This window comes from Nannospalax galili, unplaced genomic scaffold (assembly GCF_000622305.1).
Source record: "Nannospalax galili isolate Female #2095 unplaced genomic scaffold, S.galili_v1.0 scaffold364, whole genome shotgun sequence".
NCBI lineage: Eukaryota > Metazoa > Chordata > Mammalia > Rodentia > Spalacidae > Nannospalax > Nannospalax galili.
In genome coordinates, this window is record NW_008352752.1 from 279,778 (window position 1) to 294,867 (window position 15,090).

At 42.3% G+C, this 15,090-nt stretch overlaps 1 protein-coding gene across 1 annotated transcript in view; it reads right to left on the bottom strand.

Moving 5' to 3' along the window:
• The window catches only part of Kcnh8 (potassium voltage-gated channel subfamily H member 8), a 418,565-nt gene that overhangs the window by 92,303 nt on the left and 311,172 nt on the right, over positions 1-15,090 (bottom strand). Inside the window, exon 8 of the mRNA XM_008849967.1 lies at positions 1,780-1,974. Within this exon, the coding sequence (XP_008848189.1) occupies positions 1,780-1,974 (195 nt within the window). The remainder of the gene's footprint in view (positions 1-1,779; positions 1,975-15,090) is intronic.

Here is a 15,090-nt window from a genome sequence, read left to right on the forward strand (position 1 = left end):
ACATGATTCATCTAAAAACTGGATAACAACAGTGTCAATCCTGCATCAGTCAGCAAGTTTGGAAAAGAGAAATTATGCTAAGTATTTCAGCAGGGGGACTTTTTATAGGGAACTGATTCTGCTAGTGGTGGAGGGCTTGAAGGGACAACTCAGAGGCATAGAGGTAACTGGGAATAATGAAGGGGCTGCCAGTCCTGGAGCTGAACACAGAAGGTGTGTGTGTGTGTGTGTGTGTGTGTGTGTGTGTGTGTGTAGTGGTGGTTGTTCTAGACACATGCTCAGAGGAAGAGCTATATGGAGCTGCTGTTATCACGGCTCTGACTTCAGGGGCAAGGGCAGCATCTTTGCAGGATACAGAGACCTCTGAGGAGGGCCAAGAGAGGTTGGTTCTAGGAGTGCTTGAAGGAGTTGGAAGCAGCAGCTGCTGCAGTTCTAGACACATGCTCAGAGGAAGAGCTATATGGAGCTGCTGTTATCACGGCTCTGACTTCAGGGGCAAGGGCAGCATCTTTGCAGGATACAGAGACCTCTGAGGAGGGCCAAGAAAGGTTGGTTCTAGGAGTGCTTGAAGGAGTTGGAAGCAGCAGCTGCTGCAGATAGGGCTCCTCCCCTGGAACACCTACCCGGAAGCAGGCAGAGCCTTTTCCTGTCTACCAGGCTCCTCAGGCACCCTAATGGCAGAAGCAAGGGAAGTTGTCTGGCAAGATAAATAGAAAGGCCTGTGGAGTCAAACCCCAGATTTTCAAGCAGAATAAAGAATGAGCTTGGGGGGCTGGAGAGGTGGCTCAGTGGTTAAGAGCAATGGCTGCTCTTGCAGAGAACCTGGGTTTGATTCCTAGCACCCACAAGGTGGCTAACAACTGTCCGTAACTCCAGTTCCAGAGGATCCAACACCCTCTTTTGATGTCTGCAGGCACTGCAGGACAGGGGTGCACTTACATACCTGCAGGTAATACACTTATGCACATAAAATGAAATAAAATAATAAATAATGTATCAAAAAAGAATGAATTTGGAACTCAGGGACAACAGTACAGGAACACATATTTGTTAAATGGGAAAAAGCCAACTCCATAAATTTATCATTAAGAATTACAGTATTGACATCTGCAGGCACTGTAGGACAGGGGTGCACTTACATACCTGCAGGTAATACACTTATGCACATAAAATGAAATAAAATAATAAATAATGTATCAAAAAAGAATGAATTTGGAACTCAGGGACAACAGTACAGGAACACATATTTGTTAAATGGGAAAAAGCCAACTCCATAAATTTATCATTAAGAATTACAGTATTGTATTAAATCACTTAGTGCAGAGAGTAGCACACAAAAAAACAGTGAATAAATACTAATTACTTATTGCTTGTTGCTTTTACTGTTTTTAATCAAATGATGTATTAAGCTTCTTTAATTTACTACACTAGTGTGAATAAAATTTTAATAATACTACCTTTACTGGGAGTTTCAAACATACTTGGAATTCTGACTCAGGTAATTCCCCAAATCAAGAAATGAACACTACTTTAAGAAAACAGCTTTGTCCTCCCAAATTAGCCATTCATTGGGCCAGAAAATGGACTCCTCAACACCAGTGAGGCCACTGCTAATTTATGCATACATTAAAGCATCAGTTGCCGATTTCCTAATTAGCGATTTTTAGACTCTTCCAGTGTCAAGCAATTTATCTTTATTGTGTTTCAAGACAGAGTGAACGGAAAGGGGCATCTGGCCGCCACCTGCTCCTTTTCTCTCTCTGGAAGATGGTCCCTTACCACCAATCAGCATGGTGCAGATGGAGAAGATCTTCTCAGCATCAGTGTTCGCAGACACATTACCAAACCCAACGCTGGTGAGGCTGCTGAGGGTGAAGTAGAGGGCGGCAATATACGCACTTCGGATGGACGGGCCCCCCATCGTATTGTTGTAGTATGGAGACTCCAGTCTCTTTCCCAACTCATGAAGCCAACCTGCAGTGGAGGAAGGAGGCCAGGGTTAGGACTGAGAGCAGAGTCTTAGTGTTCACACCTGTGGCTAATGACAGACTGTGATTGCTTAAAGGGAAAAGAGTTCAAAGGAAATTAAAGGCACGTTATATTGCATTGCTATAACACAAAAGTATCACTTTTGTGCATGCTGTTCGCTACAGTACAAAGACACAAATTCACTGTAGCCACCAACTAACCACAGAAATTGAAACAGAGGGCTGCTCCTAGTAACAGTTGAGTGGCACCTTCTGCCACCCCCATAAAGCTCATTTCAACTGATGTTTTAAAAGAAACATAGGATGGAGTGGTATTGTCTGTGTTCCTCCGTCCCTCCCTCCCTCCCTCTGTCCCTCCCTCTGTCCCTCCCTCCCTCCTTCCATCCCTCCCTTCCTTTCTCTCTCTTCTCCTTCCCTTCCTTCCTTCCTTCCTTCCTTCCTTCCTTCCTTCCTTCTTTGTGTCTGTCTTTCTGTCATTCCCTCATGGTTGTTACTCTCTTCTTCCTTATTTCTTAGTTTTAGTTCTGGGGATGGCTTGCCTATGTCAGGCAATCACTCCACCACTAGTTACATCCCAGCCCTGAGCATATATTTTAATCCTTATGTGATACAAGCAGTGAGTATAAGAGTTTAGACTTTAGACAGACAGAGGGGCTTTATTTCCATTCTGTAAAACCAGTCTGATACTTAGTTGTCGCCGAAGTCCCACATCACGTACCTCTGCCCGTGCTGCCTTACTCTGTAAGCCTCTGCAGCCTCATTCTGTATTTAGGGCTGGATGAAGAGAAAACTGTACATTCAAGAGGTACTGGAACAGAGCTAGATGTCTTCCACAGCAGTTTTATGGTACCAGTGTACATATACATTCAATTTTATCAAAGTAAAGGTTTTAAATATGTCTGGTTTATTATAACTCAGTTGAACTGTCATAAATTTATGAAATGCTATATTAACAGAAATGAGAGAGAGCAGCACATGTAGTAACAATAATGGCACCATTTAGACTGGAAACCACAAAGACCACTTTAAAGTTCTGTATTGGAAACATCTGCCATTTAAGATTTTCTAGTCTATAATTACAACATTTTATAAATCTCTTTGTAATATATACGTAAGTTTTGTATGATTTGGGGACACTATTCACAGACTACCACTTTCTTATAAGTGCTTTCATTTAATGGATACCCAGAAAAAGATGGAAAACCATTACATTTTTAAAGCAGTAATAACACTTTAAAGTTATAGGTTGTAGAACTGGGCTAGGTAATTAAAATGCAAATTTGAAGTGTCTGATGATTTCCTGACAGGGAGAACAGCTTAGTGGAGAGTACTATTCCTCACATATCCCCTGTCACTAGCAAACCTTCGCTGTCATCATAGGTATCAAGAGGGCCTAGTGAGCATCAATCTCCCCTCCTACTCCAACTTAGCTTCCCCCCCACGCCCCCAACACAGGACAGCTAGGGAGGATGGGGGAAGGGCCGGGGGTTCTCAAGGCTGCAGCTGGGGAAGCTTGGTGGAAACACACCACCAACCCCAGTGCCGCCTGCATTACCTGAATCTGAGTAGCCATGGGTGCGCTTTAAAAGTTCCCTGGCAGAATCTAATGTGGAGTAGGGCTCAGAACCACTGTCTTCTAAATCTTCGAAGAGCCCTTGACAATAGCAGGTCAGGATTGCATAAATGTTGATTGACAGAGTGACCGCATTAATAAATGTGTAACCGGTACTTGGTTTTATGATAATCTGAGATCTGACAATGACATTACTGTGGATGTAGTGACCTGTGGGCACCTGGAAGTCTGTGTTAGATTTCTATACAAAGTGTGATAAAAGTATTTTTAATGATAGAAAAACAGCCAGGTGTTAGTTTTTTCTTATAAAAAGTGATGCCCTTATTAAGTTATGGCTACTTACCTTATCTAGACAAACCTCACAAAAGGAAAGAATGTTAGACTAAAACACAGATCTAAATCTAGACTCTGGTGCTTACAGGCTGCAGAAATAACTAACCTGGTTGAGTTCTTTCTTTTTAAAATAGAGGTTCGGTCTGATCTGGGGATTGCAGTGACATTAAATGGTGCCGCATGAAGAGAATATCCAGCAAGCACCGTTACTCGCAGAGGCTTCAACTACAGTGTCTCGTTTTTCTCTCTTCCATTCAGGCAGGACAGGAAGACAGGGAATTATGACAGGAAAAGGGAGAGGAGGCCTCCTCCCGGATCTGGGTGAAGCCTCCTTTTAGCTGAGAAGCAGGCATTCCAGTGAAATTCCCAGCCGCTAAGGCCTCTCTCCCCTCCCAGCTGTAAGGCTGCAGTAGGCCAGGAATCCCACTAGAAACCCCATTTTCAAGAAAGGACATGGGCTAGATGTCTTGTGCAACCCTAGCAACTTCTGGTTTTACCTTCTTAGGTTGTAACTCCATCCAATCAGAAGCCGCCTGCCATCTGTCTCATCAGAAGAGAGAGAGGAGTGAGTGACAAGGGTTTCCTAACAACCTTGTGAGCTGTAACTTAAGAGCCAGCAAACGTGGCCCGTCTGACTAATGTTAACACAACTCATTGTGGTTCTCCCTTGAGAAGCCCACACCGAAACTTGGATACGTTTTACTTTCTGCGACTCTCGCTTGAGGAAGCCCACTCCTGCTCTCTTGGGAGTATCTTATTTCTTTCCCCGGCCACCTCCGTCTCTCAGCCCTTATGCTTAAGCCTATATTAAAATGATCCTTAATAAAACCTCCAACTCTGCTTCAAAGTAACTAGGACTGAAATTTCTTCTGAGTCAAAGCTGTCTCAGCCTCCCAGTCTGGCCTGAGTAGAGGTTCCTGAAAGATGGTCTCACTGCTGACACTGACACTTAAATTGAAACACAGAAGGCATAAAATGTCAGCAAAGTAGCAGCCATGAGAAGCCATGAACTGGCAGGGAAAGAAAGGGTGGTCAGAACATTCAGAGGCAGGTCCCAGACGTGGCATTTCCTGAAGAAAAGATGAAGAAAATCCAAGGAGTAACCATTCTGAAATTTGGCAAGTTATACACCCATAGTGTATCTGAGTAAAACCCCGATCCTTTTCTCGGAGACACGTACATGATTTTATTTTATCACATTTTTCTGTGGCTTTCTCGGCACTTTCATACTTGTCTGGTCCAAGACCCCACATTAAAATTTCTGCTCTAGAATTTTAAGTGGGTGAAAGGAAGAAGAGGTGATGAGGCGTGATTTGGTAAAACCGAGTTTACTGTCTTGTGAAACAAGGCTTAGAAATCAAGGCAACTTATCCAACAGTAAGAACACAAAAGCAGAATCAGTGTGTATGCATGTCCCCCTCTGGCTGAGGAGCGATTGGCTGTCAGTGTTCTCCAGGAGTGTGGGCCATGGCAGGTGGCGCAGGCACCACTGGATGCCCCCACACCCATGTACATGTAGGCAGTGTTAACTGATCTTGTGTGTTATTAAAAAAAAAGACTCGAAGTTGGGAGGGATGTGGTGATGTGGTGGGGCCTAGGAGGGGATGGAAGGGGGGACAAGGGAGTGGGTATGTTCAAAATGCATTGTATACGTATATGAAATTCTCAAAGAATAAATAAAAACATTTAAGGAAGACATGAAGTCACATCTGTTGAAAGCGGGCATGACTCTAACACTAACGGTGGAGTTCCATTCAAATTAACACCTAGACAACAACAAAGAGTGTTACACTCGAGGTGCACTGTGGGAAGAGTCAAGATGCAGCAGGAAGTCGGGAGCATAACTGCATCTTTGTTTAGTGTCACATTTAGGGTGGCGCTTTCTGCAGAGCAGTGCTCTGTGGGCTGAGGGGTGCTGAGTAGCCGCGCAGCTCCTTGTCAGGGGTGCTCCGAGCCCTGCTCACTGCCTCCTTTTCGTTTGACCAAGAAGTGATCCCAGAACCCCAGCCCTTTGCGGCATGTTTGGTCCTTCCTGCTAATTATGGAGAAGTCAGAAAAATGTCACTTTGTCCAGGGAATAAATGTGGCATGATTTTTTTTTTAAGTTGATGCAAAAGGGGAAACATTTCCAGTAATAAAACTGTCCTGTTTTCTCTACTCGTTTGGCTAGGAAGTCAGATCATGAATCTACCACTGGAACCATGTAGTGAATCTCAGGTGAATTAAAATTATTTACTCACAGAATTCAGTTTTCTCAATAAAAATAAAAGTAGAGCAGGTGTGATGGTGCAAGCCTTTAATCCCAGCACTCCAGAGGTTGACGCAGGTAGATCTCTATGAGTTCAAGACCAGACTGGTTTATGTAGCAAGTTCCAGGCTAACCAGGACTGTATAGTGAGACACTGTGTCAAAAAACCGAAACAAGGGGCTGGAGATATGGCTCAGCAGTTAAGAACACTGTTCTTGCAGAAGACCTGGGTTCAAATCCCAGTACCTACATGGCAGCCAACAACTGTCCGTAACTCCAGTTCCAGGGGATCCAATTGCCTTTTCTGACCTCCACAGCATTGCACGACCACGGGTGCACTTACTTACATGCGGGCAATACATGCATACACATAAAATGAAAATAATAAATAAAATATTTTTAAAAACCCAAACAAACCCCCCCAAAACAGATCAATAAAAGTAGACAAAACCAGCCAATATCTTTGCTTAAATGCCTTGGAGTTCTTATCACATTTAATCCCTTAATAAAATGGGATGAAAGTTTACATTAGGACACAGACTGTTTTCGGTCTGTGCTATGCACTTACATGTGTGTGAGATTATGTTTGAGAAGTGGTTCAGGAGCAGCCCACAGATGAAGCACAGACCTACTTTTGTTGACACTATCTCTTTTCTCTCTAGTCAACTGTTCTATTTTGAGAAGCACCCTGTTTTGTAAAAAGTTTGCTGTTGAACTGTGTTTCAGCTGACAGAGCAGAAGCAATAATGATAAGGAAAAAAACTGGTTAACTGGGAAGCAAGGTAACACCCACAGATCCAGGGATTGGCTATGTAGGCTAAATAAAACTTGTTCACGGAACAGCTCGTCCGAAATGAGAGCACACGTTCCACTGTAGCAAGCCAGCGCATCGCTGTCCTGTACAGAAGAAGCAATTTAACCAATTTGGATCCCAATCTGTTTTTATGTTGGAGAAACTCGTGCTTCCAAAAGGAAGGATGTTCTAGAACAGTCTGTCTGCTCATTTTCCCTTTCCTAAAGAACATTTGGAAGGAAAAAAATCATGCACAAAAAGTAGAATTCAAATACCAGAACACACCGGCGTGAGGTATCTTACAGTAACCGTGTTGCTGCTGAACTAGAGCAGCTGAAGAAATAGGAGACATTTCTGAAATAAGTTGAGGTGGAGCTGAAAGACAGAATGACTCTTCAGGAGCTCACCTAGAAAAGCTCATAATTTGCATAATTCAACATATGCATATATAGTCATGTGCTTATCACTGACCCAGTATTTTGCTTAAATACATACATTTAACTCTGAAAAGAAGCTTCTTAAATTTCAGTCTCTGGGTTTCTTACAATAATAGACTTAGTCATACTGTTTATATGTGTGCCTTCACAATTTGTACAAGTGTGACCATTCTTTATGCAACATGCGTGTTCCTGGAACGTTTGGTTGATAGCAGCATTCAGTAAATTAACATGCATTTTAGGCTGGGAATAAAAACATGATATTTAAGAAAATATGGTATGAGTTTCTGTTATAAAATACCTCAGGAATATATATATATATATATACCAGCAACATACAAGCATGTTCAGTCAGATTTAGATGTGTGTTTAAATGTGTGTCTACAGGGAGAGAAAGGAGAAAAATTAACAAAGAATCATACCTAAAAGCAGTATTCTGTACTGAGTAAGAGTTAAGGAGCATCAAGAATTGGGCAGGCTAGGGCTTCCTTTCAGCTGCTTAGCGCATGGTGGGTTAACTTTTCAGCATCTGCTGCTAGAGCTCCGGCCATGCTAGGGAGGCACATCCCCCATCCTACTTAGGTGCTGCAACGCTATGGAATGGGCACAGTTACCATGCATGTTTTGATTCATTATTTCACTAATGATCACAATTTAGGGATTATTATCTGTTTTGAATTATAAGAAACCCAAGACTCAGGGCTGGAGAGATGGCTCAGTGATTAAAAGCACTGACTACTCTTGCAGAGGACCCAGGTTCAGTTCCCAGCACCCACATGGTAGCTAACATGGTTCAATTCCCAGCACCCACATGGTAGCTAACAACCTTCTGTAACTCCAGTTCCAGGGGATTTGATGCCCTCTTCTGACCTCTGTAGGCACTGCAGGACATGGGTGCACTTACCTACATGTAGGCAATATACTCATACACTAAAATAATAAAATATATTTTAAAAAGAAACCACAACTCCAAGAGTTTAAGTAACTTGTTCAAAGTGGCATTTTGGGAATTTAAACTCAAATCTATGTGCTGCTTGTTTCAGCAAACATCTTTAAAAAACAGTGGTAACAGCCCCTCATGGACGTGTGGACAACTGCCCACTTAAGGACTTATTTTGCACTGAAACTGTGTTATATTTTGAGAGAATATTCACAGGACTTACAGGAAGTGTGCTATATATGTGAACTCATTAGTATGCCTTTAAAAAAATCTAAGTTTTAAATTTTTTTCATTGTATGAATAATTTTATAAATTGTAGGGTTTAAAAATATTTTATTATTCTTATTTTATGTGTATGAGTGTTAAGTGTTATGTCTGTGTGTAGGTCAGTGCACCCATGTAGTGCAATGCCCACGGAGGACAGAAGAGGCTGTCAGATCCCCTGGAACTGGAGTTACGGACAGTTGTTAGGTGCCATGTGGGTGCTGGGATTCGAACCTGGGGCTTCTGTGAGAACAATCAGTGTTCTTAACTGCTGAGCCATCTCTCTAGCCCAAACTGTAGGCTTTTTGGTAAGTACTAATAAGCTTAGTGCATTTTATTCTTTAGAGAAAAATTAAGTTGGAAAAAAATGATTAAAACAAAAGTAACAGTGAGAAAGAGACTGTCAGCAAAGGGAAGGCAGGGAGTAAGCTGCCCACAGTCAGGAGAATTACCACACTAGGCAGGTGGAACTTAGACCCATTGAGGCAAATCTTCAGGACTGCATAGAACACCATCCTGTGATGCATGGGCTATAAATAGCAACTATAACATGGTAAATTCCATGGAAACAACTATGGTCTGTCACCCACGGAGGACTGTGATGGGGAGCACTGTTTCTTCTTAGCAGAAGCAAATTCCTCAGCTCTGAGAACACTTCAGGCGACTAGACAGAGATTCTAAGGTTGGAAACCATCTGGGTGGAGGGTCTCAGGATGGAGCAGCAACTGTATTTCCAGCACTTTCTGAATGCCAAGTACTTTGATAGGCTGCCTGTGACAATATTTCTCCAGCTTTCACAATAACTCAGTCTTTTTGGTCTTTGGATGGGTCCCAATAGACAAACTAAGCAATTTTATTTCCTTTTAAAGGAAGAATTAGATATGAGATGCAGATCCATAACTTCTAACTTAAGCGTCCTTGTTCTTTTTGTGACACTAGATAAAATGGTAATCACTTTTTTTTATCGCCAATCTGTTTTGATTCTTTATTTCCAAGATTTTGAGTTATAATTAACAAATAAAATTATATGTTTTTGATGCATGACATGGTGTTTCACTATATGTATACATTGTGAAATGATTATCATAATGAATCTCCTTAGTATATCTATCAACCCACAGTTGTGTTATGGGTTTTTGTGTGTGTACACGTGGTGAGAACATTTAAGACCAGGCTTCACAATTTTCAAACTTACAGTTTGTTTACATTAACTAAATAACCCTGTTGTGCACTTCAGTGTTTCAAATTATCATTTTAAATTGTGCTGTGTTGAAATCATTATTAAATAAGTTAGCATTCTGGTGCCCACTTAAAGTGGAGACATGTGCCCTCAAAGTTTAACATCAGAAAATAATAGATTATTTAGATGAATGTGACCCACAGTGTACACATGATTTAAATTTGAATGTTTAAAAACTTTCAAACAAATTAAAATTCTAAGCACAGAAAACAGAGCACTGGAGTTCATGCCTCACCACCCCCAAGAACCACTAATCCTTCTTGGATCTCATCAGGACACGGGGTGGAAGAGCATCGTGATCATGGGGATTCAAAAGATACAGCTGGCTGGAGAGAGGCATGGCCATGGTGTGGCTATGACAGAGGGAGACCTGCCTGGCCTTCTCAGCCTGCCAGGGCTGAGGCCTCCCAGTGACCGTTCATTGCAGGGGATTGTGGACTAGGTGGCAGACATCTGTGTGCATGTTTCGTGTGTGTGTTGGGGGCAGTAACTAAATCACAACCACTGTGGGATTATTGTGTTTACCGCTATAGATAACTTTGTTTCCTTTTTCTGCAGTGTTTGGGATTGATGCAGGTCCTCAGGAATGCTGGGCAAGCACTGAGTCACTGAGCCACACCCGAGCCCTGCCTGCTACTTAGTAAGGGTAAATTCCATGGACAATCTTTCATCTCTGTTGTTTCCTAGGATAGCTAGACCCCACAGACTAGGTAAGAAATACTTGTGATCATCCCTCAGGGTTCGCCTAGTATCTGCCATGAATTATTTTTATTTTGAAATAATTTAGCTATACACATGAAAAAGGAGAACACAGCCAGGTGTGCTGACACACCCCTGTAATCCCAGCACCCAGGAGGCAGAGGCAGGAGAATCACTGCAAGTTGAAGGTCAGCCTAGTCAGCATAGTGAGATCCGGGGCATCCAGGGCTCCATCGAGAGACAAGGTCTCAAAAAATAGAACTTGGGCTGGAGAGCTGGCCCAGTGATTAAAAGCACTGGCTGCTCTTGCAGAGGACCCAGGTTTGAACCCCAGCACACACATGGCAGCTAACAACTGTCCATCTATAACTCCAGTTCTGGGGATAAAACACCCTCTTCTGACCTCTGTGGGCATTGCATGACACAGGTGCACATACACACATGCAGGCATAACACTCATACACATAAAATAAAATAAAAAATTATCATGTTTATTTTCCAAAGCTGTGAAACGTACATTGACATTATTTTTTTTAATATTTTATAATTTTTATTTTATGTGTATGAGTGTATTGCCTGCATGTATGTAAGTGCACCTGTGTCATGCAGTGCCCGTGGAGTTCAGAAGAGGGCATCGGGTTCCCCTGGAACTGGGGTTAAGGCTGGTTGTTAGCTGCGATATGGGTGCCAGGAATTGAACCTGGGTCCTCTGCAAGAACACCAGTGCTCTTAACCATTGAGCCACCTCTCCAGTCCCACACTGACATTATTATTAAGAAATACATTTGCAGACTTACCCCTCAAAACTCTCTCTCACCATCTGCCTTTACCCCATTGTATGCAACATGACCAAAGAGAACACTGGGAGGGCCCAAAGTGCAATGGCATTAGAAGCTGGTGTCTTGACTGTACTAAGGGGTTGGTATCAAATTTTGAGGTTCCAGTATGACAGGAGGCTGTCACTCAAGTGGATGTCAGTAATCTCACACATCACATCTCATAAATCAAGAAATAGATTACATTCCTAAGTGGTATAATCCACTTATTTTTTTGAGACAGTCTCCCTGTAGCCCCAGCTGGCCTTAAACTCACTATGTAGACCAGGCTAGCCTCGATCTCACAGAGATCTGCCTGCCTCTGCTTTTGCAGAGCTGGGATTAAAAGAGGCGTGCACACTATGCCCATCTACAACCTACTTTTGAGGTTAACAACTGAAACAAAAACAATTTATTGTAAAATAGAAGCAACTGTCTTTTGAGTTAGGAACTTGCATCCTGTCCTTGACCTTGTCAGTAATTAAACAGCTGTGTGATTGAGTCTTTATGAGGCCATTAGCTTTTCTGGTCTTTTTTTCAAAGTTGGATGTGAGGTGATAGAATCAACTAAGCTCCAGGTTCTCCTTCAGGTCCAAGATCTTAGGAAAGAAGCTCCTGTAATGTTTCCTCACAATGGTTCTTTTTAAACACAAAATACTTGTGCAGAAACCATGGCTTTGTGACTTCATCCTTCAACTTTGTGTACTGAAAACTTTCATAACATTTCGAGCAGTATGTTTCCAATGAGAGTGTATAAAGTGAGACATGAAGGAAATCAAGGATGGCTAAATTCCTTAAAGTATTCCAAATTATAAATTATGAATTAGTGTCAAAGAACTTTTTTCTCAGTATTAAGCAATCATTATTCTTGTGGCAGAGTCCTAACTCCAGATGATTATGTGCATTAATTATTCACCCCAGGTTTATTACATCCCATCATGTATCAGCCAAGGGACAAAACAAAGTCCTGGTTTTGTGACCATTATGTTCTACTACAAAAAGAAATAAGGAGATGCATAATGTAAGGCCGGATAATCACAGGTTTTGTCTCTCTATAAGAGAGAGCTGAAGATGTGTAGGCAGCAAGAGAAATTAGGTCTGTTTCATCCACTTGTACAGCAGCAGAAGAAATCTAATTCAGAGACAATGATACTTGGAAATTGAATCTACTCTTCCTTTGTTTTTAATTGAGTGAAGGCTCTTCAGCAACTGCTGCTGGGATCCAGAGGAAGGTTTTCTCATCTGACCTGTATGTCCTTTCTGCTCTGTTTTCATTGTCAAACAGATTCAAACCAAGAGATTTTATATGCTCTTAGTATTGTCAAGAAAACGTTACCAATTTGTGCTGAAACTAGTCCTGAGTTGGCCAGTTCTCCAACAGTCTGAGAATCTGCAAACTTTGCCTGAATGTTGATTGCTGAGGTCTAGCCTTTCCCTTCAGCAATGTATGATGGTGAACATCGTCAAGCTCACAGGTTGGATTTGGGGTCACCTAGGAGACAAGTCTCTGGGCAAGCCTGTGATGAGGGAGTGTCTAGATTAGGTTAAACTGTAGGGCACCATTCCATGGTTGGCGTCCTAGACAGAATTCAAAGGAGAGAGCAAGCAGGCCACCGGTATTCTTCTCTCTGCTTCCTGACTATGGATGCCATGTGACCAACTGCCTCAAAGTCCTGTTGCCATGGTTCCCCTCCCATGAAGGACTACGCCCTCAAACTGTGAGCCAAGTAAACCCTTCTGTAAGTTGCTTTTATCAGGGTTTTTTTTTTTTTTTCCTTTTGGTCTTTTTGAGACAGGGTCTCTCTGTAGCCCCAGCTGGCCTGGAACTCACTATGTAGACCAGGCTGGCCTTGAATTCACAGAGATCCGCCTGCCTCTGCCTCTTGGGTGCTGGGACTAAAGGCATGTGCCACCACACCTGGCCTTATCAGAGTGTTTTATAACAGCAACAGGAAAAGTAGCTAATACACAATGATTAATTAAAAGATTAAACCAAAATAGGCCACCAACAAACACACATACACACACACACACACACACACACAACCACCAAACAAAAACAGTGCAGTAAGAATGAAAAAATACAAGGCTATTTAACAGCACAGCCAAGCAGCTTCTGCAGAGTTTTCTGATTGATCCTGCAAAGAAGCAGAGTACAACATCTGTTTCCAGCTAACTAGGGCACTTCCAAATGCCTCCCGAATCTCACCTAAAAATAGAAGAAACTGTAACAAAGATTAGGCTCACGGCTAAGTTGGCAGAACATGAACTATGAACTGCTCACTTTAGCCGTCTTACAAAAAACAGTGTCAGGTCACGGTGCTTTCAGAGCTACGGCCTCAAACTGACGCTTTTTCCTTAGCCGCTGGTGTCTTAAATAAAGTTTCTGGGATATACATTTGTGACTGAGCTCAGAGTATTTTTTTCAAAGGTTAACTTTTCACTCCGAGAATCTTAATCCAAAGTCCTCTATATGTCTTAGTTGCCCTGGGTCAAAAGAACTTGTATCAGGAAGACAGACTGAGCTAAAAATAATCAAATCCAGCCATATATCACTTGATTTTATTGCTGTTGTGCTAAAGGGTCCATTGTCTGTTACCAATTTCCTTCTTGATCTCGATCTTCTCTCAAGGGTTCAGGATGGAGAAGAAAATGTCAGTGACTCCTCCTCGAGTTGTAAATACTTTTCAACTGTTCTCTTTAGTAGTCTGGTAGCCATTTAACTTAACAGGACAGAGCTATGTTAACTATTGGAAAGGAGTCTCAAGTTACCCTGATTCGAAAAGCTTAAAACTAAAGTTTCTAATTCTAGCATTAGAGGGAGGTACAATACTCCCGTACAGAAGCAACTCCAAATCAATTCGACCGCATAATCCATTTGGATACTGCAGAGAGTCGCTTTGGAAAATGATCCATTGGCCTTTATTTATCAAAGCTTGGTGTTCACACTATTCCCTGAGGCCCTTCCTTCAAGTTTCTAGGAAGTGCGTAAGTCTCAAAATGAAACACCAACTTGGAGGTATCAGTCCTCTTTTAGAAGAGTAGATTCTGACTCATGTGTCTAATAATGCATCTAGAAATGTAAAACTAACTTAGTTAGAGGGCTTGATGGGGTGTGAAATACAATGTGATGGGAATTTGCATAAAGCTTCCAAAATGTTCTTAGGCAGCAGATGGCTGAGTGACTGGCCTGGATGTACACACAGGGCCATGAGGGGCTTTGGGGACACCTAAAGGTTGGATGGGAAATTTTAGGATGAGAGAGGAGGTGCGGAAGGGTACCAGGCAGAGCCACAAAAAGTTCAGGAAAACACAGAAGAGAAACACGAGTCTACAGGTGTGTGCCAGACACAGGCATTAGGTCGACCTCAATGACCAGGCAGCCAGGCAGTGAAGCAGACAGGGTTGGAAGGCCTGTCTTGGGTTCATGTTACTGAGGTTCCGGTTCCCTAGTTCTTTCACTTAATTAACTGGGTTCTCTTGGTCTCCTCCTCTCTAAAATGGAGAGGGCAACAACTTGTTTCAAGGGCTGTTCTGAGGTTAAGTGACACACTCGTGGCGTGTAAGCAGACTACACACAGCAAATGTGCTGTTGGTGTTACCTCACCTGCTTCGAGGGAATGAGGATTTTTGTGGAACTGAGGATCATGCAGACTTAAGTTATCCCATTGTTGAAGCCAGCATTCCAAAGAATAGAAAATCACGTACAAGGGGCTGAAGATGTTAAAATGGACAAGACATGAAATATTTTCTAGAATCA